We start from the raw sequence: 26305 nt of genomic DNA on the forward strand, positions 1-26305 counted from the left end.
AATTAAATTATAAAACAACTATCATTTAAAACCATCAGAAATCAAGTTGAATGGAAGTCTGACAACTATGGCATTAACGAAGCCACATCTATCCAGACTGGAAGATGTGGAATGGGCTGGTTCCATATCCATGTATGGTAAATAAAAATTCAGGAGGGATATTTTAGGAGTGAGGAGTCCCAGACCCTCCCCAGGCCCTCCAGCCCAAGGTTTCAGCATCAGGAAGGTAAGTCCCCATAACTTCTGGCGGCAAAAACCAGCAGGAAAAGAGTGAGTGGAAGAAACTTCTGGAGTCCCAAGGAGTTCCTCTTAAAGAACTCACATATGGACTTACTCAGGCTCACACCCTCTGAGCTCCAGCACTGGGGTAGCAGCTTGAAAGGCACCAGTTGGTCTACAGGGAGAAACTGAAGTGTCTGGCACCAAGAGCTGGGGGACAGCTTTCTTCTAGACAGAAAGGCGGGCAGAGGCCATTGTCCCTTTTCTGAATTCTCCCCACAGACAGCCACAGAGCCAGCAGGCAGGTACCATATCTGAGATTCCATCAACCTGGCTAACACTGTTTGCCCTGCCCCGAGGATCCTGAGGACCTGTCCCACCCAACTTACAGCAGTTAACAGTGACTTTTCCATAAGAATGGCTGGTCTTGGTTCATGCTGTGCAACTTCCTACATCCTCTCAAATAAGCACCAACCAGCCTCACTGAGCCCCCCAGCCCCTGTACTCTTGCAAAGTGGCCCTAGGCCCAGGGCTAGTAGCAACCGGCCTAGATTCACAGCTTGGCTTCACATGGGGATCTCCAAGCCAAGCACAAGTGGCAGCCTTCTCAGATTGCTTTATAGCTCAGGCAGGGTGGCCTTGGACAAACACAGGAAGGGGCTGACCTTGACCTGTACCACCTGAGAAAACCCAGGGCCTGCACACCCAGTGGACAACTTCAGACCACACCGGAGCACCACCACCCTACCCCTGCACAACTGATCCTCCATGGAGGGCAGGCGCTGGTTGTCAGTGGTCACAACCTATCCTTACAGCTAACTGGCCTGGGTGAATCCCTCCCATTGGTCTGTTGACAGCAATAAAGGCTCAACTACAAGAGAAGGGTGTAGTCAGCCCATACAAAGGGCACACCTCAAGTACCAGCCTGGGTGATAAAGGAGGCTATGCCACTGGATCCCACAGGATACCTACTTTATTAGGCCACACTACCAAGACAGGTAGTCAAAGCAGCTTTACTTAATACATAGAAACCAGCACAGGAAGGCTACCAAAATGAGGAGACAAAGAAATATAGCCCAAATGAAAAAACAGATCAAAACTTCAGAAAAAGAACTAAACAAAATGGAGATGAGCAATCTATCAGATATAGAGTTTAAAACACCAGTCATAAGGATGCTCAAGGAACTTAGTGAGGACCTTGGCAGCATAAAAAAAGACCCAGTCAGAAATGAAGGATATACTAATTGAAATAAATAACAATTTACAGGGAAACAACAGTTGAGTGGATGAAACTGAGAATCAAATCAATGATATGGAATATAAGAAAGAAAAAAACAACCAATCAGAACAACAAGAAGAAAAAGAATCCCCCAAAACAAGGGTAGTATAAGTAGCTTCTGGGACAATTTCAAGTGTTCCAACATTTGCATCATTGGTGTGACAAAAGGAGAAGAGAAAGAGCAAGAAATTGGAAATCTAATTAAAAAAAATAATGAACAAAAGTTCCCCAATTTGGTGAAGGAAACAGACATGCAAGTCCAGGAAGCACAGAGAGTCCCAAACAAGATGGATGCAAAGTGGCCCACTCCAAGACACATCATAATTAAAATGCCAAAGGTTAAAGATAAAGAGAGAATCTTAAAAGTAGCAAGAAAAAAGCAGTTAGTTACCTACAAAGGCATTCCCTTAAGACCTTCAGCTGATTTCTCAAAACAAACTTTGCAGCCTAGAAGGGACTGGCAAGAAGTATTCAAAATCATGAAAAGCAGGGACCTACAGTCAAGACTGCTCTACCCAGCAAAGATGTCATTTATAGCCCTGGCTGGCATAGCTCAGTGGATTGAGCACGGGCCTGCGAACCAGACGATCAAGGTTCGATTCCCAGTCAGGGCACATGCCTGGGTTGCAGGCCGGTTCCTTGCAGGCTAACTACCAGCAGGGGATGCACAAAAGGCAACCATACATTGATGTTTCTCTCCCTCTCTCCTTCCCCTCTAAAGATAAATAAATAAATAACATTAAAAAAAAAAAAGATGTCATTTATAACTGAAGGGCAGACAAAGAGCTTCCCAGACAAGAACAAATTAAAGGAGTTCATCATCACCATACCATTATTATATGAAATGTTAAAGGAACTTATTTAAAAAGATCAAAACTAAAATAATAAAACAGCAATAAATACATATAAACAATTGAATCTAAAAAAACAAACTAAGCAAACAAGAAAAACAAAGAATCACGGATATGGAGAGCATTTTGATGGTTGCCATATGGGAGGGGGCTGTGGGGGAATGGGTGAAGAGGTTAGGGGATTAAAAACTACAAATTGGTAGTTACAGAATAGCCATGAGGCTATAAAGTACATTATTGGAAACAGAGTAGGCAAAGATCATATACGCATGACCCATGGACATGAACAATGGTGTGAGGACTGCCTGAGGGCATGTGGGGTGCTAGTGGAGGAGGGGCAAAGGGGGAAAAACTGGGACAACTGTAATAGCATAATCAATAAAATATAATTTAAAAAATCTAGCTAAGATGGGCACAACTCATTGGACTAAGAAATAAAGAGACTAAAGAAGCCAGATGTAACTGGCAATTCCTCCCAAAGTAATTATATTTATGATGTGTTACTCTTAAAGCCATAATTTAATGAACATTATATGTGTTTTTCTGTACATTATGGCAGCTTGAATTACCTAACAAATTTTATTCACTTTTGAAATGTCAATGGCGTCTACTTTCTTCTACCCTTTAACCCAAAATGGTAGTTTCCAAATTTTCTATACTCAACTCACCTCAAAAAAATTCAATAATTTACACAGCTTCTGCGATCAAGACTTTCCGCCATGGAAGCAAATACCTAAACTCAACTTAGGAAATGAGAAGTCACCCAGTTCATGTAGAATCTTAGTAGAGGGTTAAGTATTTGGTTTATTATTTAAGGTGTTTTTCAAGCCTGTCTAGCAGAAAGAAGTAAATACAAATAAAATTGACTAAATGGTGTTCCTTAATGAGTCCTTGCTCCTTTCCTTTAAAAAAAATTGAGGTGTAATTTACAAACAGTGAAATGAACAGATTTAAATATATATAGGTTGATGAGTTTTCACCAATCCACACATTTGTATAACCAATTCCCCTATCACTATATAGAACATCTTTGGTTTGGGAATTCAAATAAAATACTATCTTCCATCAAAAGACATACTCAAGAAAATTTAGATAAAGAGATGCTTTAGTTTAGTTTTTGGTCTACATTCCTTAATATTATAGGATCGAGACACTGAAAACAGGCAGTAAATGTGAAGAAGAGATAACCAGGAAGTGAGGCAATCTGGAAAAGAAGTGCTACCTGGGATATGATTAGCATTATATGCCTATGAAACAGTTACTATGTTATTCAAAAATATTTAGCTAAACATTCAGTATTCCATTATATGTATAAAAGGTCCCTACAATTCTCTGCCATGGAAGAATATACAATAGTTAACAATGTGCTAATAAACTGAATTTGAACTGAATTTCACCAAGATTTCCTTGTTCAGATTTGGTTTTAAAATCAGTGTTTTAGGTCATAATTTTCCTGAACCAGGAAAAGAGAACAAAGTCAAACAGCATTGTCAAATAGCAGTGAGGGCCACACTGATGCAAACAAATCTCTGATGTGTAGAAACTGTATAATATTTAATAATATGGCCCTCGCTGCTATTTGACAATCATCTCACTGAGCTGCTGTTGACACCTGGTGAACAAATAAGTTATTCTAATCTTTTTCTCTGCTACCACTTGACATTGTAATTCTTCACAGATAACCAGTATCTTAAACATCTAGCACCTAGTATTCAGCCTGGCATATAGTAGATGCTACATAACATTTTATTAAAATCAACTAAAATATTGACTCTCACCTCAAAACAACATATCTTACCCTTTATTCTTTATATCAGGTTGAACCATATGAATTTACCATTATTTGACTATTTCTGATATAGAAAAACCAAGTTCATATAGTGTACCATATATTTCAAAGGAGGAATTATTCTTTTTCCTAAGATTCACCCCAAAACTTTTTCTTTTAAAGACATACTTACTGAATCCTTTAGGATATTGGTCTGATATTAGTAAGCCCCCTTCTCTCTTAAATTATTCCTTCTTCTGGTCTCTTCTTCTCTATTTAAACCATATGTAGGTTTTCCCATTTGGAAAAGACTCATCATTTGATGGGCTCCCTCTACATCTTTCACTCCCAAACTTTACTGAGAACCTACTTATCCTAGAAACTGTGCCATGTGCTCGGGTTAGAGAAACTTGAGAAAGATCTAGCCCTTGCTCTTACAATCCTAACAGTCCACAGGCAGAGGCTATAAGCAGATGATTATAAACAGTATGAGCAATGTTGTGACAGAGAGAGCCACAGGGTACTATATGAGAGGTACCTGCCCTGGCCCAGTGGCTCAATTGGTTGGAGCGCATCCCATACACCAAAAGTTTTGATTCCCAGTCGGGTGACACACCTAGGTTGCAGGTTTGATACCCATTCAGGGCATGTATAAGAGGCAACCAATCAGTGTTTCTCTCTCGACACTGATGTTTTTTCTCTCTCTCTATCCCTCTCTGCCTGCCATGCCCTACTCCTCTCTCCTTCTAAAATCAACAAAAATATTACCTCGGGTAAGAATTTCAAAAATTAAAAGAGAGAGAGAGAGAGAGAGACCTAACCCAGATGGAAGGGTTAGAGAAGTACACCATGGCTGAATTTTACAGGAGCCATAAATGAGAGCATGGGAGAAATGGTGAGAAGGACGGCTCAATTTCTTTAAATTCCTACCAAGAAATTTCTGTCAAGTGGCCTATTGTGTCAATGTTAACATAACCTATGTTTCAAATTAATGTTTTTTAAAAATTAGTCCTTTGTGTGGACACGCCTGCGTTTGCCCATGTGTTCTAGCAGCAGGGCAAGCTCCTTTTGGTATATTTCCTGGGTAAAACTGCAGTCGCCTATTCATTCTATAATCTTCTGCAATCTGATTTTCTTATTTTCCCTTACTCTAAAACTGACTTCTCAAAATTCAAAGAGCTGTTAAATGTAAAATCCAATGAACTTTAATCGGCTTTCCTCCCCAACCACTCTGTAAATTTCAGTATTGGTCTTAATAATGTCATCACCCCAAGGTTCCTGGGGTCATCATTTGCTCTCAATTTGGGTAGTATGAATTGTCTGTATTTCTAACTTGGTACAAATCAGGTGCTACCTTTAGATTTACATATGTAATTTTAGATTATGTATTTATGTATTTTCCTTATTTCCCCAATTAGAATGAAAAGTTCTTAAAAAGGATTTTATTGAAACATCTATTACGGAAATATGCAAATCCAAGTCTGGATATAGGCAGGGACACAAGCTCAGAGATCAGAGTTCTATTTCTGTCCAGAATTCTGCTACCAAGCTTCTGCTTGTCCCAAGTTCAGTGCAGTTTCACAGTCACAGAAAGGGCACAATGCTAATAAAAGGACACTGGCCCACTCTCGGCTGCACTTACTTACAGTCTCGGCTGCACTTACTTACAGACCATTTGTCCTCTGACAAGAAAGGGGAAGTTGCTGTTGCAGCAGCATGGTCCTATTCAGTTCTCAAGGTTAAATGAGAGGCCAATGTCAAGAGAAGGAGTGGCCTTCAGAACCCAGTGTAACTGCAAAACCCATAGGTCCTCTATACACTGTATTAGTCAGTGAGTTTCCTAAGGACAGGGGGAGGTCTTTCTCATCACTGTCTCATAGTGCTGGGTACAATGTTTGATACATTACAGCTGCTCCAACAACTGACTGCCTAAGAGGGGTAAGCTTACAGACTGGGAAGACTGAATTAGAATTCTGGTTTAATTCAGTTCAAAATGAGTGAGAGCAAATCATAATTTCTTAGTTGTTTGATCTTGGAGAAGCTATTCAATTGTGATTTTCTTATCTGCAAATGGGGATGATAATAAAATTTGCTCACAGGGTTACTGGGAAGACTAAGTAAGTTAAAACATAAAGTGCTTAGAACAGAGCCTAGCACAAAGCAAGCACTAAATAAATCTTGGCTACTATTATTTGTTATACAAATTATCAATGAAAGCAATTAGATAAGATCATAAACTATTTGGGATATAAAAGTTTAAAGAATCAGCAGAAATACACTATGAGAAGGAAACATAAATAGCAAAAACAAGGAGTTTTGAAGTGTTAAGAAATGTAAATCTATGTGGTGCAGACTCCTGTTTAAGTAATTAAATAGGACTTCAAAACAAAAAGATTAGGTACTTTTAAAAAGTTTTAAATTTCATATAGTTACAGTATCATCTCAGGTGAACAAAAAGCAAAAATATGGAGATAGCAAATGATGTTTCAATAAAAATTTCTACATCTGCAGAAACAAGCCTTTTCAAATTTCTGTAAGATTTAAAAATATCTTCAAGGTTAAACTAAACCTATAAATAATTTTTTAAAAAACCCTTGCATTATAGAGATTTACAAACATACACAACAGAAGATGGTAAATAAAATAAATCCTCTTTGTACCCATCACCAAGTTTCAACAATTATCAGTATTTTATTACTCTTTGTAATCTCTTCTAATGGCAAAAAATAAAATTTTTAACCTTCTCTAAAAGACTGAATGGCCAAGAAAAATGCTCAGTGAATTTAAGTATAAGGAAACACAGCCAAGTGAAACTGGCTTATTTTACCTTTTTTCTATTTTAATAAAAATAAGTAAAAATGGAGTAAAGCTTTGAGAAAAACAACACTTACTGGATGATGAGGTCGCAAATGAAAAGTATGAGGTGATACTACGGCTACAGCAAAGAAACGAAGAAATACAAAGCTGCTCACTGCAGAGTACTGAACATGAGGGTCATCTGCAGAAAAAAAATGGTGAAATGTCATGCACAAAAACACTGAATTAAAAAACAAGGATGACAAAGTAAAAAGTATTGAAAAAAACATGTGAACTGAAGAGGAGACCAATAAAAGTTGTCTAGTAAGGACTGAGTTGATGGATATGATAGTGATGATTATGACTAAGTTAAAGGAAAAAATTCTGACTAAAAGAATTTGAAAGAATTAAAAAATGAAAGACAAAGCTGCTAAGTTTTCAGAAATATTTTAATCTGGAAAAATACTTTCCTCAGTCTGCAAGGAGACTCCTGAAATTATAACAACAAAAACAGAAGTAGTGTCTAGCACTACCTAGTGGTAACACAGAATCCTTTAACACTTGGGTAAGAGATTGTTTTCAATTTTAGAATATTGTCTTAATTTTTCTCTCAAAAATCTTGATAAGATCACACGCTATGCAATAAAAACAACTAGGCTGAAACCTTTACTTTTCAAAAGCTATCCATATTCCATATAAAAATTCAAATGAATTGGAGACAACCTGAGTCTCTGATCATTAAACTACAGCTTTCCTTTCAGACTGTAGTCAAGACTTAACCCACTATCAGATGGTGGAGAATCAGGTGGTAAGGGCAAGAATGTCAAGATTTGGTATGAGTGTTAACTCTTATAAGTCACTCAACGGCTAGTCACTGACAAGTTATTTAATTTGTAGTTCTTTAATAATACTTGCTTCCCACTCATTGCCTCCCCTCTTCCCAAGCCATCTTCTTCCCAGAGTGATGGGAAAAAATGTTATAAAAATATTTTATGACAACAAAACTTACTACAGTAGTCTATTAGGGATATGTAGACACATTAATATTTAAGCCAACAAAAAGTCAGTCAAGGATATACTTTGGCATTTATAAAAAAATCACAAAATGTGTTTTAGGTTATTTACATAAATGAGAATTAAACAGATTACGCATATTTAAGGCCAAGATCACTAAGTAAAAGTAGCATGCTTTGGACTAGGCCAGGCCCAGGCTGAGACCTGGCTTGCCCACTGGCCACGTCATCACGTCATGGATCTTGTGCAAGCTACTTAAACTTTTCTAAACCTGTTTCTTTATCTGCCTAAGGGTAGCAGGACGTGCCTCATGTGGTATTGTATAGATGAGAGAAGTAGATAATGCAGGCTAGCATGCGTCTGTTCAGTCATGAAGCATCCAATGTGGTTGCCATGATCTAACTCACTAAAATGTAATTTCAGTCAGCATATGTCTTTCCATATGTTAATGTCTCTGTTTCCCCTATTTTTGTTGCAAAGACTAGATTTAATATACTTACTTGAAATTAACTGTTTATATCTTTACTACAATTAGCAAAGACATCTAGGTCTGAATTAATCTACATCCCAGGCCTACCATTTTAACAATGGGTACATTTAATGGACGGTCAGATAACTACACACACATGTGTGCACATACATTTAAAAGAACATACATTTTCTCATTTAAAAGAACATGATAAAATAGCAAAATCTCTTCAGATGTTACAGAAATAAACTCAAGGTCTCACATAGCTGGGTAAGACTGATAAGGAGCTGTCTTACCTCCTCCCCCTTTCCCTTATTACAGGCAGATCTGGAACGACAGCTACAGCAAGTTTATTTACTTATTAGAGACGCAAATAATGAGAATAATTCCAAGTACTGACAAATAGACACAGCAACTCTGAATTGCATGAAACGTTCCTAAACAAAGCCTCGACGCTGCTGCTATGCAAACTGGAAGCACGCCAGGTGGTGACAAATGAACCTCAGAATTCTACGCATATTACAGCAGAGAGGTTTTTAGTTTCTAAAACCAGACCTGTAAAAACCCATCAGCGCCAACACCTTATCATTATCAAACTATCAGATCTAGTCAGTTGTATGGAACTAAAAATTCTCTTTATTTGAATACATGCAAGTAGAAAAGGGAGGCGGTACAAATAACAGAGTTGTTTTTGTTTATTTTATTTAACAATCTTATAAGCACCTGGTATAAATGTTTCTTTATATATTGTTATAGTTCTAAATTTTGCCTTTTAAAAAATAATAGTGACTTAATTCACTTTGTGTTAAGCCGTCGTTATATTAAAATAAAAATGAAATGTTTTGAGATTGTAAGAAAATTAAATCAGGTGTTTCACTAAAAAGCAACTATTTTGAGAAACTAAATAAGACTGTACCTGTAAGCAATTAACATTTCACATAAACCAAATACACAGTAAATCTACAACCTCCCCAAATATTAAAAAAGAAACGGAATGTTTTAGTAATATAAGGCACTTACTAGGAAATCTTTGAATAGCCATTTGCCTCAGAGAATAAAAGACATCACACATAACAGTGGGACAGCTCATACTTGATTTTACAATTGTATTGAATAATTTGTCTACAAAGTAGCGCAGATTTTCCTGCAGGATTTAAAAAGGTAAACATTAAGATTTTGACTTTTACATATCCTGAATAGCCTTCGTGGGGGAAAAAAAGCAAAAGCAATGAAAATGAGCTCTATTAGGCATTTACTATTACTTTGTAAAGTTCTGCTTCCCTTCTCTAAGTCCACTCAGCTAAAGAACAATTTATACTGTGACCTCATTTAACATATTAGATTTAGAATAGCAGACATAAGAGGTGAATGTAGGAAATAAAGTGTACAAGAAGCAACAGAGAGTAAAAAAATCCCAAGGTAAATTAGGAAAGTAACTCAGATCAGCAGGCATTGACATTGTGGCACTGTTATCTACTGCAATGAAAACTTGTGATGAGCACAACTGTTTTTTCCCCGAGACAACTTTAAGTACTGGTTGACCAAGTCATCGTGCTATTTAGCCTGATCAGTTTGAAACTAAAGGGCTGACCAGAATGGGGCTGCAACTAGATATATAGCCTTACTCCATTACTGTTACTAGAGCCAAAAAAAGATGATCAAGAACAAAAATAAAGTGAAAGTCGACAAGGAGATAACAACATTCTAAAAGCTAGATACAGGTAATGCCCCTAATGGTATGCGCATTATGTAAAGAATAAAATGCACTGCTTCCCTCCACACAGCATTACTACAATGTAAGTGGGAAACAGGTAGAGGTTTAAGACCAATTTTAATGCAGTTATAAAGATAAGAAGGACATACCTTATTATTTTCTACATTATCTCCCTCTTTCAATTTAATAGGATCAATTTCACAGGATTTTGAGGATTCACATATCTGGAAAACAGATTAATTTTTCATTTAATGCTCCTAAAAATATTTGGCAAAATAAAAACACTTTTTCTGATAACAAAAATTAACTATAAAAATTAAAACTGTAACAAAGTTTAAAACCTCCATCCAGAGATAACATAAACAGACAGATCTGGAACGACAGCTACAGCAAGTTTATTTACTTATTAGAGACGCAAATAATGAGAATAATTCCAAGTACTGACAAACAGACACAGCAACTCTGAATTGCATGAAACGTTCCTAAACAAAGCCTCGACGCTGCTGCTGTGCAAACTGGAAGCACGCCAGGTGGTGACAAATGAACCTCAGAATTCTACGCATATTACAGCAGAGAGGTTTTTAGTTTCTAAAACCAGACCTGTAAAAACCCATCAGAGCCAACACCTTATCATTATCAAACTATCAGAACTAGTCAGTGGTATGGAACTAAAAGAATCTCAGTATTCAAGTGTATGCAAGTAGAAAAGGGAGGTTTGCAAAGAACTATATTAAAAAATTCTCTTATATTTGAAACTCTAGCTAAAGCAGAAATCCAATAATAATTATGTAGATTCTACCACAACATATCCTTTGAGTAAATATCCATCGATGAAAGAGTAAATAATTTATTTTACTTCTAAAGCGTTCAGTCTTATTCTTTCCATAATATATGAATGGATATATCATTCCCACCAACAGATTACTAAATGAAAGAGATACTATGTGAGTCTGCACAAACTATTATTGTCGGAGGACAGGTATTCATACCTCATCCAGAATAGGCTTTAATGTTACTTTCAGGTAGTGCCCTCCCACTATTTTCATCATCTCATCCAGACATCGGGTAGCCAAGGAATTTCCTCTAAAAATTGTGTTTGCATCTCTGAAATACAAGCAGAAATAAGGTGAAAACAAGTACAGTAAACAGAGGTTGTAAAATCAGTAATATGAGATGTTTGACTTGGTCATATATACAATTTTAGTAATTTTTACCATCCATTTAAAAGCTTGCTGCCATTCAGATTTTCAAACTTATAAAGACTACTTACTGAAAATACATTAAAAAAAACATATTTATAACTACAAACCTGGGGTGTATGTGTGTGAGTTTATAAAATCACAGTTTAAGACTATACCAGAAACGAGAAGCCACCCAATTATTTTTTATAATGTCTCACCTGTGCACATAAGGGTGCTACAATTGGACAAGAAAAAAGGAACTTCTGACTTGGTATTTTCTTTGTAACTTGTGAATCATTATAAACAAGAAGCAGACTAGTAACAGGAAATTTTGACACCAAGTAAAAAGAAAATCCGTCATTAATTGTTAATTTTACTGTTGGTGAATACTGTTTGCTAATTTAAAGGACTGCCTTTATTATATGCTAAGCAGTTCTTTTTAGACTATGATACAGTAAACCTGGTCAATACAAAAGAACTAAGATTACAAAAACAGTTGACAAACTAAGGTCCAAATGAAACAACACATAGTTAACATTAATGTAACTCTTACTGTGTATCCTTCAAGTCTAATTCAGCCACTGCAGTGGCAAAAGGAACAAGTTTATCATGGTGTAGCAGAACTCGTACAAGGGGCAAAACAGCATCATTTTTGTCTCGACATATTTCACCCAAAATGTAAGCAGCTGAGGCAGATATTGGCTGGAAAATAGAAAGACAGAAAACAAGCACAAAATCAAGGAAACATAACTAAATGTTCAATCACATCCTGTAAAAGTAATTCAAATATGTTCATTAACTAAGTGCATATATTGAAATCACAGACTAAAGTTCAGATGAATTAAATATACGTAAGTGTATACAGGGGTAGACAAAAGTACGTTTATAGCAATTATTAAAGCAGGTTTACAATAATTAATAAATTAATAATACATAAACTAGCCTATTCACATCTGTAAACCTACTTTTGCCTACCCCTATATATATTATTTTTATTGTTGTAATAAAACTTGACACTTTGAAATCTTTTCCTCATCACTTACTGAATTACTTTGGCCTTTTCATATTAAATCATATACTTAAGATTTTTAAAGTACCTGAACATCTGGTGATTTTAGCAGCAAAGTTTTCAAAGGACCATAGTACTCTGAAGGAAGCACATAGTCTTCTGTATAACATATATTTAATCGAAGAGACCCGAGATCATCAGTTTTAGACGATTTGTTTCCATTGTCTCTTGGTTGTAGCAAGTACCTAAAGTAAAAATACAGTCAATTCCATATGATGGTAATGAGCATCCAAACCAGTGAGGTAAATAAACAGCTAAGATATAAAAAACTAAACCAAAAAGTCAACTTACTATTTAAGGTTAGGACACTTGAAGAGTAGCAGACTTTTAATCTTTAGATGTTTAATGCTAGTTGTATATTGAACTAGAAAACTATAAATAGATTTTTATCCAGGAAACAAAAAGTATAGATAATATAAACATTAAGATCTCAAAGGGGTTGAATAAGAGTTTGATTAGCTTGCTGGTTTAGAAAAAAATTAAAAAATATTTAAAATCCAGTATTACCAAAAATAATTTTTTACCAACTAAATTTAAGAAAGATACATTTAGATGAAATAATTAAGACACACTACACAAGAAGTAATAAATGATATTGTTGTAAAGTAAATCCTATATGTAAAAATTTGAACTTCTCTTTTAAAAAGTTAGTGATTGAAGTTTAAAAATAGATTTTTATATTATTCAGTATAACTACTTACAAAGTTAGGTAAAAGGCAAAAAAAAGGTAAAATTGAAAAATCTTTAAATATCCAAGGAAAGAGAAATGTTTAGAAATCAAGAGACATCTGTAAAACTGAAACCCAAAATCAAAGTTACTTAAGACTTTTTAATCATGGAAGTTTAAAAACACATACAAAAGTAGGTTCTGGCCCAGGTGAAGGAGTAGTTACTGTTACTTCACTTCCTTGCACAACCAAAAGAAGGACAGCAACAAATTTAAAAATAAAAAATAACCAGAAGTGCCAGAAAAATCAAACTGCACGGAAGCCTGAAAACCAAGGAGTTAAAGAAGAAATATTCATCTGGACCAGTAGGAGGGGCAGAGAGGGGCAGAGAGGGGCAGCCGGGGAGGAGAGAATGTGTGGCAAGGTGGTCGGGGGTGGACTGAGCAGAGAAGCATCTTCTTTCCACATTTGCATGCAGAGAAGCCAGGAGGAACAATGGGGGAGTGAGACAGACTGTGCAACCCAGGGTTCCTGCACAGGGAAATAAAACCTCAAAACTTCTGGCTATAAAAGCTGTGGAGGCTGCAGCAATGAAAGAAACTCCTAGTCTCACAGGAGAGTCCGTTGCAGAGACTCATGGGATCCTAGAATGTACACAAGACCACCCACTTGGGAATAAGCACCTGAAACGGCACAATCCACTTGTGGGAAGTAAGGAAAGTGAAGGAAAGTGGGGTAAGAGCCAAGCAAGCCAGCAAGAGACATTGTTCCCTCTCTGACCCCTCTCCCACATACAGCGCCACAACCCAGCGAGGTGGGTTGCCCTGGTCTGATGAATACCTAAGGCTCCACCCCTTACAATATAACAGTTGCACCGGGACAAAGAAATATGGCCAAAAATTAAAGAACAGATCAAAATTCCAGAAAAAGAACTAAGCAATGAAAATGGTTGAGTATGGTCACAAAATAAAGGAAGACATTAAGGCTATCCAAAGTGAAATACAGGAAAATATACAGGGAACCAACAGTGAAGGGAAGGAAACCAGGACTCAAATCAATGATTTGGAAAAGAAGGAAGACATAAACATTTGACTGGAACAGAATGAAGAAATAACAATTCAAAAAAATGAGGAGAGGCTTAGGAAACTCCAGGACAACTTTAAACATTCCAACACCTGAATCATGGGGAAGGGAAATCTGGCAAAAGAACTATACATGTAAGTCCAGGCACTCAGAGAGTTCCAAAGAAGTTGGATCCAAGAAGAAACACACCAAGGCACATCATAATTACATTACCCAAGATTAAAGATGAGAGAATCTTAAAAGCAGCAAGAGAAAATGAGACAGTTACCTACAAAGGAGTTTCCATATAAGACTATCAGCTGATTTCTCAAAAGAAACCTTGCAGGCAAGGGGCTGGAAAGAAGTATTTGAAGACATGCAAGCCAAAGACCTACATCCAAGATTACTCTATCCAGCAAAGCTATCATTTAGAATGGAAGGGCAGATAAGTTAAAGGAACTCATCATCACCCAGCCCTTATTGTATGAAATGTTAAAGGAACTTATCTAAGAAAAAGAAGATAAAAAACTATGAACAGTAAAATGACAACAAACTCACAACTATCAACAACAATCTTAAAAGGAAAATATAATAACTAAGCAAACAACTAGAACAGGAACATATTCACAAAAATGGAGATCACATGGAGGGTTATCAGTGGAGGAGGGGGATGGGGGAAAAGGTACAGGGAATAAGAAGCATAAAAGGTAGGTACAAAATAGACAGGGAGAGGTTAAGAATAGTATAGGAAATGGAGAAGCCAAAGAACTTATTTATAGGACCCATGGATGTGAACTAAGGGGGGTTAGGAAATACTGGAGGGATGGGAGTACAGGGCAGAGGGTGATAAAGGGGAGAGAAAAGGGAAAACTGTAATAGCATAATCAATAAAATGTACTTAAAAATAAAAAAATACATACCAAAGTAAAGAGAATAGTATATCAAACACTCATGTGTCCATTACCTAACTTCAGTAATTATCTCAAAACTATTGTTGTTTCAGCTACACTTCCACTCACTCCTCTCATTCCACTAATGCATTATTTTAAAGCAATTTCCAGGTGTTTTATGACTTCATCAATGTATATAAAACTCTTAAGAATCCTTATTAGCCAGTCAGTATTCAAATTCTCCCAAATTTATCACAAACAGATTTCTACAGTTTATTCAAATCCAAGGTCCATGGACTGTAATTGGTTGACAGCTGTTTCTTTTTTATTTTACTTTTTGTTTTTTATTGTATTTTTTTCCATTATCATTTAGTTCTAATTCTCCCCTCCTCCCTGCAATCACCACACTACTGTCCATGTCTATGAGTCTTTTTTCCTTTTCTGCTCAATCCCTCCACATCTCCTTTGCTGTTATCCTGCTTTCTATGAGTCTGTCTCTATTTTGCTTGTTAGTTCAGTTTGTTCATTAGATTCCACAGATGAGTGAAATCACATGGTATTTTTCCTTCTCTCATTGGTTAGTTTCACTTAGCATAATGTTCTCCAGGTCCATCTACGCTGTCACAAAGCATAAAACTTTCTTCTTTCTTATGGCCAGGTAGTTTTAACCTACACATTCCCTCTACCCCCTAAGAAATCAGGTAGTTGTTCTTATAGAATTTTCTACATTTGGGGTTGTATTAATTCTTATCTTTGTTTTCATGATATCATTGAACATGTGATTTTGTCCCCTCTGTATCTCTGTATATTAGTAGTTAGATCTGGAGTCTTGGTTAGATTCAGATTTGGTACTCTGCCAAGAACATTTCATCGACAGCATTGTGTAGTTCCACTAAGGGGCACTAATACCTCACTGTCTCTTTTCGTGACAGTGTCATTGATGATCCCTGCCTAGCGTCATTAATCTTCGCAGGTTGCAAAATGATAATTTCATAATTCTATCTTTCCTCATTATTTATTAGCTGGAATGCTTTTTATAAAGGAAAGTCAGTAATTTTAATATTTATTTCTGATACTTAGCACTTCAGTAATTTTAATATTTATTTCTGATACTTACCACTTATGGTCTCAACAGACTAACTTGTTTAAAAATAGAAAAGAGAAGGATTTAATAGAATATTTTTAGCTTTGAGAAAGACAGGATTGAAGACAAAAGAAAACTAGAGAATCAACCAAGCAAAATTTAAAAGATGAGGGGATGGTAACATAGGGAGAAGAAATTATACTGAAATTATATTACTACCTACAAAAGAGGAATTCCTGTCTCAAAAGACCAACCTTCAGAACTTCTACTCTCTGATTTGAGAAATAATGATTTACAGATTTCCCAGGAAAATAACTGCAAATAGGTCTGTTAGCAAAGGTAACTCAGAAGTACCTCTACGGGAACTGTAGCTGACTGATCACCAAGCCTCTGGAAAAGGGCATTACTTTGGGCATTCCCACAATCTGGTGTATGTTCTGTAGCCTTGCAAATTCAGATACCTAGTTTTACCAGCATCTAAAAGTGAACCTGAATTGCAATGACTGAGCAGAGACTAATATTTAAAGTGGAGGGCCAATTAGTAAATTTATGAAAAGAAATACAATAGTCAAGTGACAAAAATACCTTCACTTTTTTGTGAGCAATACATTGTATTATGGAAATATTCATTCACAAAAGTAGGGAGATGAATGATATTAAAAATGAACGCTCTCACCATGACTCCATGCACTTATCACCCAGCGTCAACAATTATCACCATTTCCCATGGGGTTTCATCTCTATCTTTCACTTCAACTAATACATTTTTTAGACTTGTTAATGCTATTTTAAAAGTCTGATTTATACATTTTTAGCTATTTGAAAAGCCAAATTATCAGAAGGTGCTCTGGTGAGTAAAGAGATATGATACAAAGATTTAAGGAGGAATCTCTCAGCTATGGCAAGAGCTCTGCAAAGGAAACAGTGATGCCCCTGGAGCAGGAATCCCCTCCCTTTTCGACTGTCAACTAGGCAGTACCCACCCATGTCTGCCTCTTTGGGATCCTTTTTTATTCTAACATTTCCTTCTAACTAGTATTTTGCATATATGGTAGAATACAATTATTTGTATTACAGTTACAACCTGGTTCTGCCTCTCTGAGCCTGAACCTACCCATCTTAAACAGTGTTTCCATACTAGGGTCAGATGTAAGACTCTTTTTTGTTTTGTTCTATAGAGATCTTACTCAGAGGGCAACTTTAATCCCCTTGTCTCCAAACTACTGGAGAACGGATTATGTCCTATTCCTCTGTTATGCTCATAAAACAAAATACCAGCAAAACAGGCCTACAGTACTAACATGGCATGTTCTACGCAGAAGGATTAGGGTAGTGTTTTGCCAGTCGTTAACTTTTATGCATACACTGTTTAGGATGCTTAGGAACTCCAGGAGGGTCATTCCTGCCACACTTTTTAAGTTTGCCTGCTTGGGTTTCTTTGGCAGTGTAAAAAATCACTATGGACAAAATATCTCATTCATGTTTACTCAAAATTTTTTTTCAAAATATGTCACTGTCTCATCCATTCCCTGAAAAAATCATTTTTTTTCAATGAGTAGAGACCATTTCAATTTTCTTTTAAATAATATTTTATAAAGCCCTGGATGGTGTAACTCAGTAGATTGAGCATGGGCCTGTGAAGCAAAGGATCGCTGGTTCAGTTCCCAGTCAGGGTACATGCCTGGGTTGCCGGCTAGTTCCCCAGTAGGGGGCATGTGAGAGGCAACCACACATTGATGTTTCTCTCCCACTCTTTCTCCTTCCCTTCCCCTCTCTCTAAAAATAAGTAAATAAAATTAAAATCTATATATTTTATAAGCAAAGGGCACTCAAATCTTCCCTGACAGCTTAAAACAGAATATTTTTTAGTTTTAAGCATATTAAAATATACATATGCCAAGTACAAATGTATTATAGGACACTGGGTTAAGAGCACAGACTTTGGAATCAGAGTTTGTTTCAAATTCCAGTTGTGAGCTTAAGCAAACTGCTCAGTCTTTCTGCATTTGTTTTCTTAATCTGTTAAATAACAGGTAATGATAGTGTCTAACTGATTTAATCCTTACAACAACTCTAAAGAGGTTATGTAAGTAAAACACTCAGACTAGTGCCTGGTACACAGTAAACACCATGTAAATGTTAATTATACAAAATTTATATACATTTAACTGTTACCACTTAAATATATAAATAACTACAGATAAATGTAGTTATTTATATTATATCTAACTGCAGATAAATATATTTATATAACTACTACTAATATATTATAACATAAATGCTACACTTATCTGTAGTTATTTATATTATCTATATAAATGTGAGTTATTATTTTAAAACATTGTCACAAGAGGCTCAATTTGAATCGCCTGAAGGATCCCTTGTAAATTAGGGAATCCTGTATAAATCAAAGCTAAATGGAAAAAAACCCTCAAGATTTGTTAAGTAGAGGGTATCTGGCATGCCTAAGGTCCAGGGATGCAAACAAAGAAAATTCTCAAGTATATTTTCTTCAGTTTTTGAATAAAGTGTTTCAGTTTGAAAGAAAAAGAAACAGGAAATAACGATAAATCACTAACTGAAGTGTAGTTACTCTACAAACGTATCTTTCATTCACAACTAAAGAGGCATAAAAGTAATCCTATGCTCTTAGGAGTCAGCATTTTGACAGCTCCTAAAGAGAATTAAATGTTAGCAGTTGAAAAATTTTAACCACAAAGTCTATATAATAACTGAAATTGAGGTAGGCAGGCAAAAACTTCATTTATTTATTCATAATTCTACATAAGCTGGAAAATAATTGTTCAAAGGCAACTGTACTAATACTTGAATATTATTTCTGGTTCCACAAAGATAACCATTATCAATGGGTTTTTACTAAAGATAAATTAAAGCTTAGGTGCTAAAACTTGCAAAGTAGGAAACAAACTCATCTCAAATAAAATATTAATTTAGTTCAAAATATGTGTAAGTACTTCATGTTGAAAAAAAGCCCCAACTATTTGTTTTATTTACTCTTTGAATCTTACTTTCAAAATTAAAAATTATGATATGAAAAACTATTTCTATTTATTTTCTTAATGTACATTTTTACAGTTTGATTCCTTTGTGGAAAAATTATTGTACCGATCTGTATAATTACAAAAGGGTTTTATATACATTAAGTTCTCTGACTTTGAAGTAACTGGTAAAATGCTATTGAACTAGATTATCTAAGAGTTTTTATTTATGACATTCTGAACAATGAATGGAATATTGGAGCAAAAACAAACAAAAAAGGATGTAGAAATTCTGTACGCACTGATGTGGAATAATGGTGACGACAGCAGCAGTAACCACAATGATGAGAACACGAGTTATACCCACGGTCATGGCATTTGCAGCCTCCTTCATGCAAACTCGTTTCATCCTCCAACAACTCTGGGAGGCAGGTACTATTTGTACTGCTCTCATTTTATAGCCAAAAAAGCAAGGCAAACAGGTGGAATAACTTGTCCAAGATCATAGAGGTGAGAGCATGGATTTGAACCAAGACATTTGGTTCTGGAGTCCGTACCCTTAACCATGATTAAAAAGACACAACTGATGTTCTACTAAACTGCTAAGCGAAAAAAACAAGGTACAGAGCAGGATATAGTATATACCCCTTTGTATAAAGGAGGGGAAAGAAGGATATGTATGTATTTGCCAGTATATAATATTTTCAAAACTCAGAACAATTGGCTGCCTCAGAAGAAGAAACCTGATTAGCTGGGGAACAAAGGCAGGTGACATATTTTTACCTTTTAAACTGTGAACCATATATTACTTACTCAAAAAAGTCAAATAAAATTCTATTATCTACATAGGTTCAAGTTAAAGTCAGCTAATATCAAATTAACAAGCTAATCCTAAGATTTCATAGAAGTTTCAGAACGAAGAATACATATCATTACTAAGGAATTGAAGAGCTAAGAAAGTAAGAAAATGACTGAATCATGGTTTTTTAAAAACATTTTATTTACTTATTTTTAGAGAGAGGAGAAGGGAAGGAGAAATAGTGGGAGAGAAACATCAATGTGTGGTTGCCTCTCATGTGTCCCCTACTGGGGACCTGGCCTGCAACCAAGGCATGTGCCCTGCCTGGGAGTCGAACCAGTGACCTTTTGCTTCACAGGCCTGTGCTCAATCCACTGAGCCACACCAGCCAGGGCTGACTCATGTTTGATTTTAGAATAAAATTAAATTGCAACCATCAAAAATCAGTTTTCAGAAAAGGACTAATAGACAAGTAGTAGAAATTATGTGAAATAGCAAATTGAAGGTTTTAAAACATTACTGATCATTATTCTACATCTTTCTTAATATCAAGATTAGAAAAAAAAATGCCTGAAATCTTGGAAGGTAAATAAAGCTTTTCCTGAGTGTTCAATGTAGTTACCATCAATCCCACAAGGGGATGCTATAGTTCTACAACTGACAAAGGACACTAAGAGTTTAATAATTTTGACTTAATAGGAAATGGCATTTTTAATTTCTTTATATTTCCTTACATCTATGGGAGTATAAATAAGTTAGCAGATGTTCCTATTTCATGCTAGATAAATTAGTTCTGACAAATTTAGACAGCCTGTCTAGAGACACTCTTACAGCAAGTATAGGCTGTACAGGCACATTTCAAGTTGGTTTTGAGGGGCTATGGGAGGCACATCAACTCACTTTTTATTTGTAATGAGTAGTATGACATATAAATTTGAAGACTTAACAAACTGGGTAGAAAATTTTCATTTTAAAATATATGGCACTTTATGAGAGGTGAAAAAAGACATGTGGGGATGGGGAAAGAAGGTGACAAATGTTCATCAATTTTTCATCGTGACTAAACTTAATCCCCCCGCCCCGTGGATGCATTTTAGAAAATGTAACATATAAAATGCAACCATAAAGACCAATAAATCTTAGATTTGCATTAGCAAAAGATAAAAAGAAAATAAAAATCTTGAGAGTCTAAAAATCAGTCTTCAAGGAATAAAACTACTTGAGGACAACGAAGTTCAAAGTGAAGAATGTCTGATGGTCAATCAGGAAAGGCAGGTTCTTTTTTAAAGACAAACGAGATTGGTGCCCATGGTGAGAAACATCTAAACGGTTACTTTCAAACTCCTCTTCTAGGCAACTGAAACAGAGCTCTAAAAAGTAGGCCCTAAAAGTTTACTGAATGAGAAAAGCATGCTCTTTTACACTCCGTTGAAACCCAAGTCTAGCATGACTTGTAAGTGCTGTAAACAAAAGATACAATAGCTGCACACCAATTCTGCTAAGGAAACTAACATCAGTTTAATATCTGCACATTAATTTTAATTAAACATCAGTTTGTCACTATTAGAGTCATAAGAAGTAAAATAATGTTGCAACCATTCTCGAGCCACCAGAGCTCCTAAAAAGTGTATTAACTGAATGAGCTCAGTTAGAGCTCACCACCACCTAGACCCTAGACATTTAGAAAATAGTATCAGGCCATCTGCAGAGCATTTCAGTGGATGTAGTGAAAAAAAATCACTGGTTAGGCCTCATAAACATCTAGTTTTCATGACCATTAATGAAGCTTCTGCATTGCAGGTGGTTGATTTGTGACCAAGCATCTTCTTACATAGGCAACTCTTATGCAATGTTTTAAATTTTTCCCATTTTTCCCTTAGAGGTAGGATTTACTTTTTGAACAGAAAAATATTCCCAGACAATTTAGTACTTTTGTCTCATTATCAGAGGTCAAGTCACAAAACTATCAATGTACTTATATTTCTGCAACAGTAAATTAATGACTACATAAATTAATACTAATGACTTCTGGTTTATTTCATGACAAATTTAAAATATGCTTATAGAAAACATTGATTTGCATGTACAGTATATTAAAGAGAGTTCACTAGAACATTCGTCTTCTTACCAGGCTTGATGAGAGGTATCATTTTTTAACACGTTCACAGGAACCTTAATCTCACCTAGGAAAATATCTTGGACCAGATTTCCATTGTTCCACAAGTCAATCCTGAAAATTTAAAAACTGGCTTAATTTTTTTTGCAAACAATGTTTAAGAGAACACACACCACCAAATAGCTTCAAATTACTTTGATTTGTATTATAGCATTAATTTTACATGCTTAAAGGAGATGTTAGCATTGTCATATGCCTCACTAAACTAAAAGGGCAAAATACTGCAGTAGCTTTTATTTATAAGCACAAAAAGTAACCATTTTAAATAGTCTAAAACAAAGCACTTAAGGTACCTAATTTCGGTCTGGGTTTCATTTTAACCTGTAACAATAAGGACTACAGAGTTACTTTGTTGACTTTGATAAAAGAAACCAACACAAGACTATACTTTCCTTCTCAATTAGAATCAGTTAATGTGTAGAGATAAGTAATTTAGAAAAATACATTACCTGATCATTCCAAACATGTGATTACACACCCTTTAGATGAACACACTGTTAACACCACACCTATACATGCATTTACAAAAACTTTCCCCTCCCAAACAGCATAGATATTTAAGATCTAGAAAATAGCACAAACTTCAAACACATGCACCTGTTGAATTATCTTATAAGACTTCTTACCTCACTGAAATTTCTGTTAGACAGCAGATATGTTAAGAAGAATAAAAAAATTATTTCTAAATGAGCTAATATGTAATTACTTTTTTCTATATATATTTTTTGCATCCATTATGCTATGAATCAAATTTAAGGATCAATTAAATTTGGGAAAAATTAAAAATATAATAAAATAGGTAAAAATTAGTTCATCCCTGTTTATAAAATAAATACACCTTGACTATTTCTGGAAAGAATCAGATCTTGAAAAGATGATTTGGATTTAAATTAGATGTATGTTCCTCTAGCTTTCATCAAACAATTTGCTAAAGAAAATTCTATTAAGCTTGGATCACCTTTTCCAATTATATTTAGGACTTTCTTTTGGCACAGAAAAAAAGCAATCCTGTAAAACTCCAAGACACATACCTAATTTCTAGCTTTTCAATGTCCTCCTCTTCGACCTGGAACTGGGACTTTCTGGTGTAACTACTGGATCTGGTTACCTGTAAAAAAATATTCTAGTAAAAAAAAATTTTTAAGTATCTTTTTCCTACATGAACTTAAAAAAAGAACTATCATCTCTAACAAGTTCAATTTTGTTTATTATAAACAGAGGGAAAAGCCTAGGTAATGTTTTACCCAAAAACTAAATACAAAAATAGCCACAGAAGTAGCAGGGAGGTTGAGAATAAGGTGGTATAGGCTCTGGATGAGTAGCTCAGTTGGTTAGGCCAAGGCTGCAGATTCAGGACACATACAAGAAGTAACCAATGAATGCACGGATAAGTGAAACAAATCCATGTTTCTCTCTCTCTTGCAAATCAATTAAAAAATAAATAAAATAAAGTGGAATAAAAATATCAAAAGCTACCTCGCCTCCATACCCTTCCTTATCAACTTCATATAAAGCAACATTAGGTTCTCTGGCTCATCTGTAACCTGTTAGTGACTCAAAGAGTAAAAAGTATTCTATTTCAGTGAAGTTTCACTGTCCCTTATTTCTCAATATACCAATGCCACCCTTGTACTTCCTTCTCACATTTTTACTGAAAATATCAAGACCATTGGCAGAGACTTTCTCAACTACAGTCCACCTTAAGTCTACTCCCATAAAGTCCTACTTGATGAGTTTTCTTATTCTCTTCTCAACAAGATGAGATGATCCTTCTCTTTTCTAAAACTACTCCACCCACACATAATATGCAGTAAGCATTCAATTTTTCTTTTTTGTTGTTGTTGAATTACAGTTGTCTCCATTTTTTCCCCATTAATCTCCCCTGCCCTATCCCCACCCCCACCCTGTTGTTTGTCCACAGGTCCTTTATACATGTTCCCTGACTTGACTCTTCCCTTTCTTTCCTCCATTATCCTGTCAGTAATTTCATGTCTCTAGTTCTATTTAGCTCATGTTTGTTTTGTTGATTAGGTTCCACTTATAGGTGAAATCATATGGTGTTTGTCTTTCACCATCTGGCTTATTTCACTTAGTATAATGCTCTCCAGTTCCGTCCATGCTTTCGCAAAGGGCAAGAGCGCCTTCTTTCTTTCTGCTGCATAGTATTCCACTGTGCAAATGTACCAGATTTTTGACCCACTCATTTACTGATGGGCACTTAGGCTGTTTCCAGCACTTAGCTATTGTAAATAATGTTGCTATGAACATTGGGGTGCATAGGTTCTTTCGATGGTGTTTCAGGATTTTTAGGATATAATCCCAGCAGCAGAATTGCAGGGTCAAAAGACAGTTCCACTTTTAGTTTTTTCTGAGGAAATTCCACACTCTTTTCCATAGTGGCTGCACCAGTCTGCATTCTACCAACAGTGTACTATGGTTCCCTTTTCTCCGCAACCTCATCAGCTTTTGTTGTTTGTTTATGATGGCCATTCTGACTGGTGTGAAGTGGTATCTCATTGTCGTTTTAATTTGCATCTCTCTGATGGCTAGTGATGTTGAGCATCTTTTCATATGTCTCTGGTTCCTCTGTATGTCCTCCTTGGAGAAGTGTCTGTTCAGGTCCTTTGCCCATTTTTTAATTAGATTATTTGTCTCCCTGGTGTCGACTTGTGTGAGTTCTTTATATATTTTGGAGATCAAACCCTTGTCCAAGGTAATTGTCAGCAAATATATTTTCCCATACAGTTAGTTCCCTTTTCATTTTGCTAATGTTTTCTTTAGCCATGCAGAAGCTTTTAAATTTGATGTAGTCCTACTTGTTTACTCTTTCCTTTTTATCTCTTGCTCTAGGGGATCTATCCGTGAAAACACTGCTCCATGAAATATCTGAGATTTTCCTGCCTATGTCTCCTCAGAGACTTTTATGGTGTCATGACTTAAGTCTTTTATCCATCTTGAGTTTATTTTTGTGTATGGTGTAAGTTAGTGGCCAAGTTTCATTTTTTTGCATGTAGCTGTCCAGATCTCCCAACACCATTTGTTGAAGAGGCAATTTTTACTCCATTTTATGCTTCTGTCCCCTTTATCAAATATTAATTGACCATAGAAACATGGGTTTATTTCTGGGCTCTCTACTCTGTTCCATTGATCTATGTGTCTGTTCTTATGCCAGTACCAGGCTGTTTTGCATTTGACCTCTTTTAATTACAGCTTTATTTACCAGTTTGTTTGCCTCACTCAAGTCTAAGAAAAATTCTCCCCTTAAATTATGGTCCTTCTATCTCTTTCCTTTCACAGACAAATATCTTAAAACTGTAACCCATCTTTATAGCCTCCACTTCCTCACCACCCACTCACTACAATAACTCTTCATAATCTGGCTTCCTCACAGGTCACCCGCCTGAAACCCCACTCTTAATCACCAAGTCTGACGATGAATTCTTAGTTCTCACCTTCACTGACCCCTCTATCTAAACAAGTAATCATACAACTATACCTCCTTTCCCAGAAACATTCTTTCTTTTAGGTGCCCAGACACTATCCTGGCAACCTTCTGCTCTCTTTGCTTCTTCATCTGGGACCTCTTCTTCCACAGAACTTGTAAATATGGGTTTTCTCTAAGGTTTTATTTTTTATTTTGTCCCAAGAGCTGCAAGTGCTGCATAGCTTATGAAGTGTTTTCACATCCATTATCTCCTTTGTCCATCAGATCACTGCTCTGAGGCAGGCAGAGCTAGATTTATTATCCTCATCCCCAAAATGAGGAAGCTAAAATACAGAAATGAAGAGACATACTCAAAGCTGAATACCCAGTGAGTGTCAGAACTGACGGTCTTCACTTTTCTCCTTCACTGTGTACCTTTACTCCCTTATGAATCTTGAGTCTTTATTTGCAACTGTCACTCACCTTAATTTCATGAACTGCCTGTCAGGATTTTACATGTCAGACCTCATGCTCATTATGCCTCAAAGTGAAGCACTTCTGTTGTCCTTCTCTTAACTTTTCTATTTCTCCAGATACGAAAACATGAAGACAACATTTGACTCTTCCATTTGTCTTTTCTTCTATAACCAATTCATTATCTTGCCCTTTGCAGTTTTTCTCATCTGTCCCTTCTCTTCTATTTCCATACTTCTCTTAGACCAGATCCATTCCCCTCACTGCCAACCCTGTTTAAACAGCTAAACTACAACAGTCTCTTGATCTCTGTTCTCTCTCTCTCTCTCAGCTACTCGGCCCACAGATCATGGTCAATTCTTCACAAGA

The 26305-nt window shown here is 35.9% G+C and overlaps 1 protein-coding gene across 2 annotated transcripts in view; it reads right to left on the reverse strand.

The window, feature by feature from the left end:
* The window catches only part of RASA2 (RAS p21 protein activator 2), a 120536-nt gene that overhangs the window by 20315 nt on the left and 73916 nt on the right, over positions 1 to 26305 (reverse strand). For both annotated transcript variants that reach the window (XM_037051525.1, XM_037051534.1), the window contains 8 exons: positions 23070 to 23146; positions 21991 to 22092; positions 12389 to 12545; positions 11845 to 11993; positions 11100 to 11214; positions 10260 to 10334; positions 9417 to 9540; positions 7009 to 7115 (listed from right to left, as the gene is read on the reverse strand). In XM_037051525.1, coding sequence (XP_036907420.1) covers positions 7009 to 7115; positions 9417 to 9540; positions 10260 to 10334; positions 11100 to 11214; positions 11845 to 11993; positions 12389 to 12545; positions 21991 to 22092; positions 23070 to 23146 — 906 coding nt within the window. The remainder of the gene's footprint in view (positions 1 to 7008; positions 7116 to 9416; positions 9541 to 10259; positions 10335 to 11099; positions 11215 to 11844; positions 11994 to 12388; positions 12546 to 21990; positions 22093 to 23069; positions 23147 to 26305) is intronic.

The sequence above is a fragment of the Sturnira hondurensis genome, unplaced genomic scaffold (assembly GCF_014824575.4).
Source record: "Sturnira hondurensis isolate 20B ecotype Veracruz unplaced genomic scaffold, ASM1482457v3 Scaffold0000867, whole genome shotgun sequence".
NCBI classification, from domain to species: Eukaryota; Metazoa; Chordata; class Mammalia; order Chiroptera; family Phyllostomidae; genus Sturnira; species Sturnira hondurensis.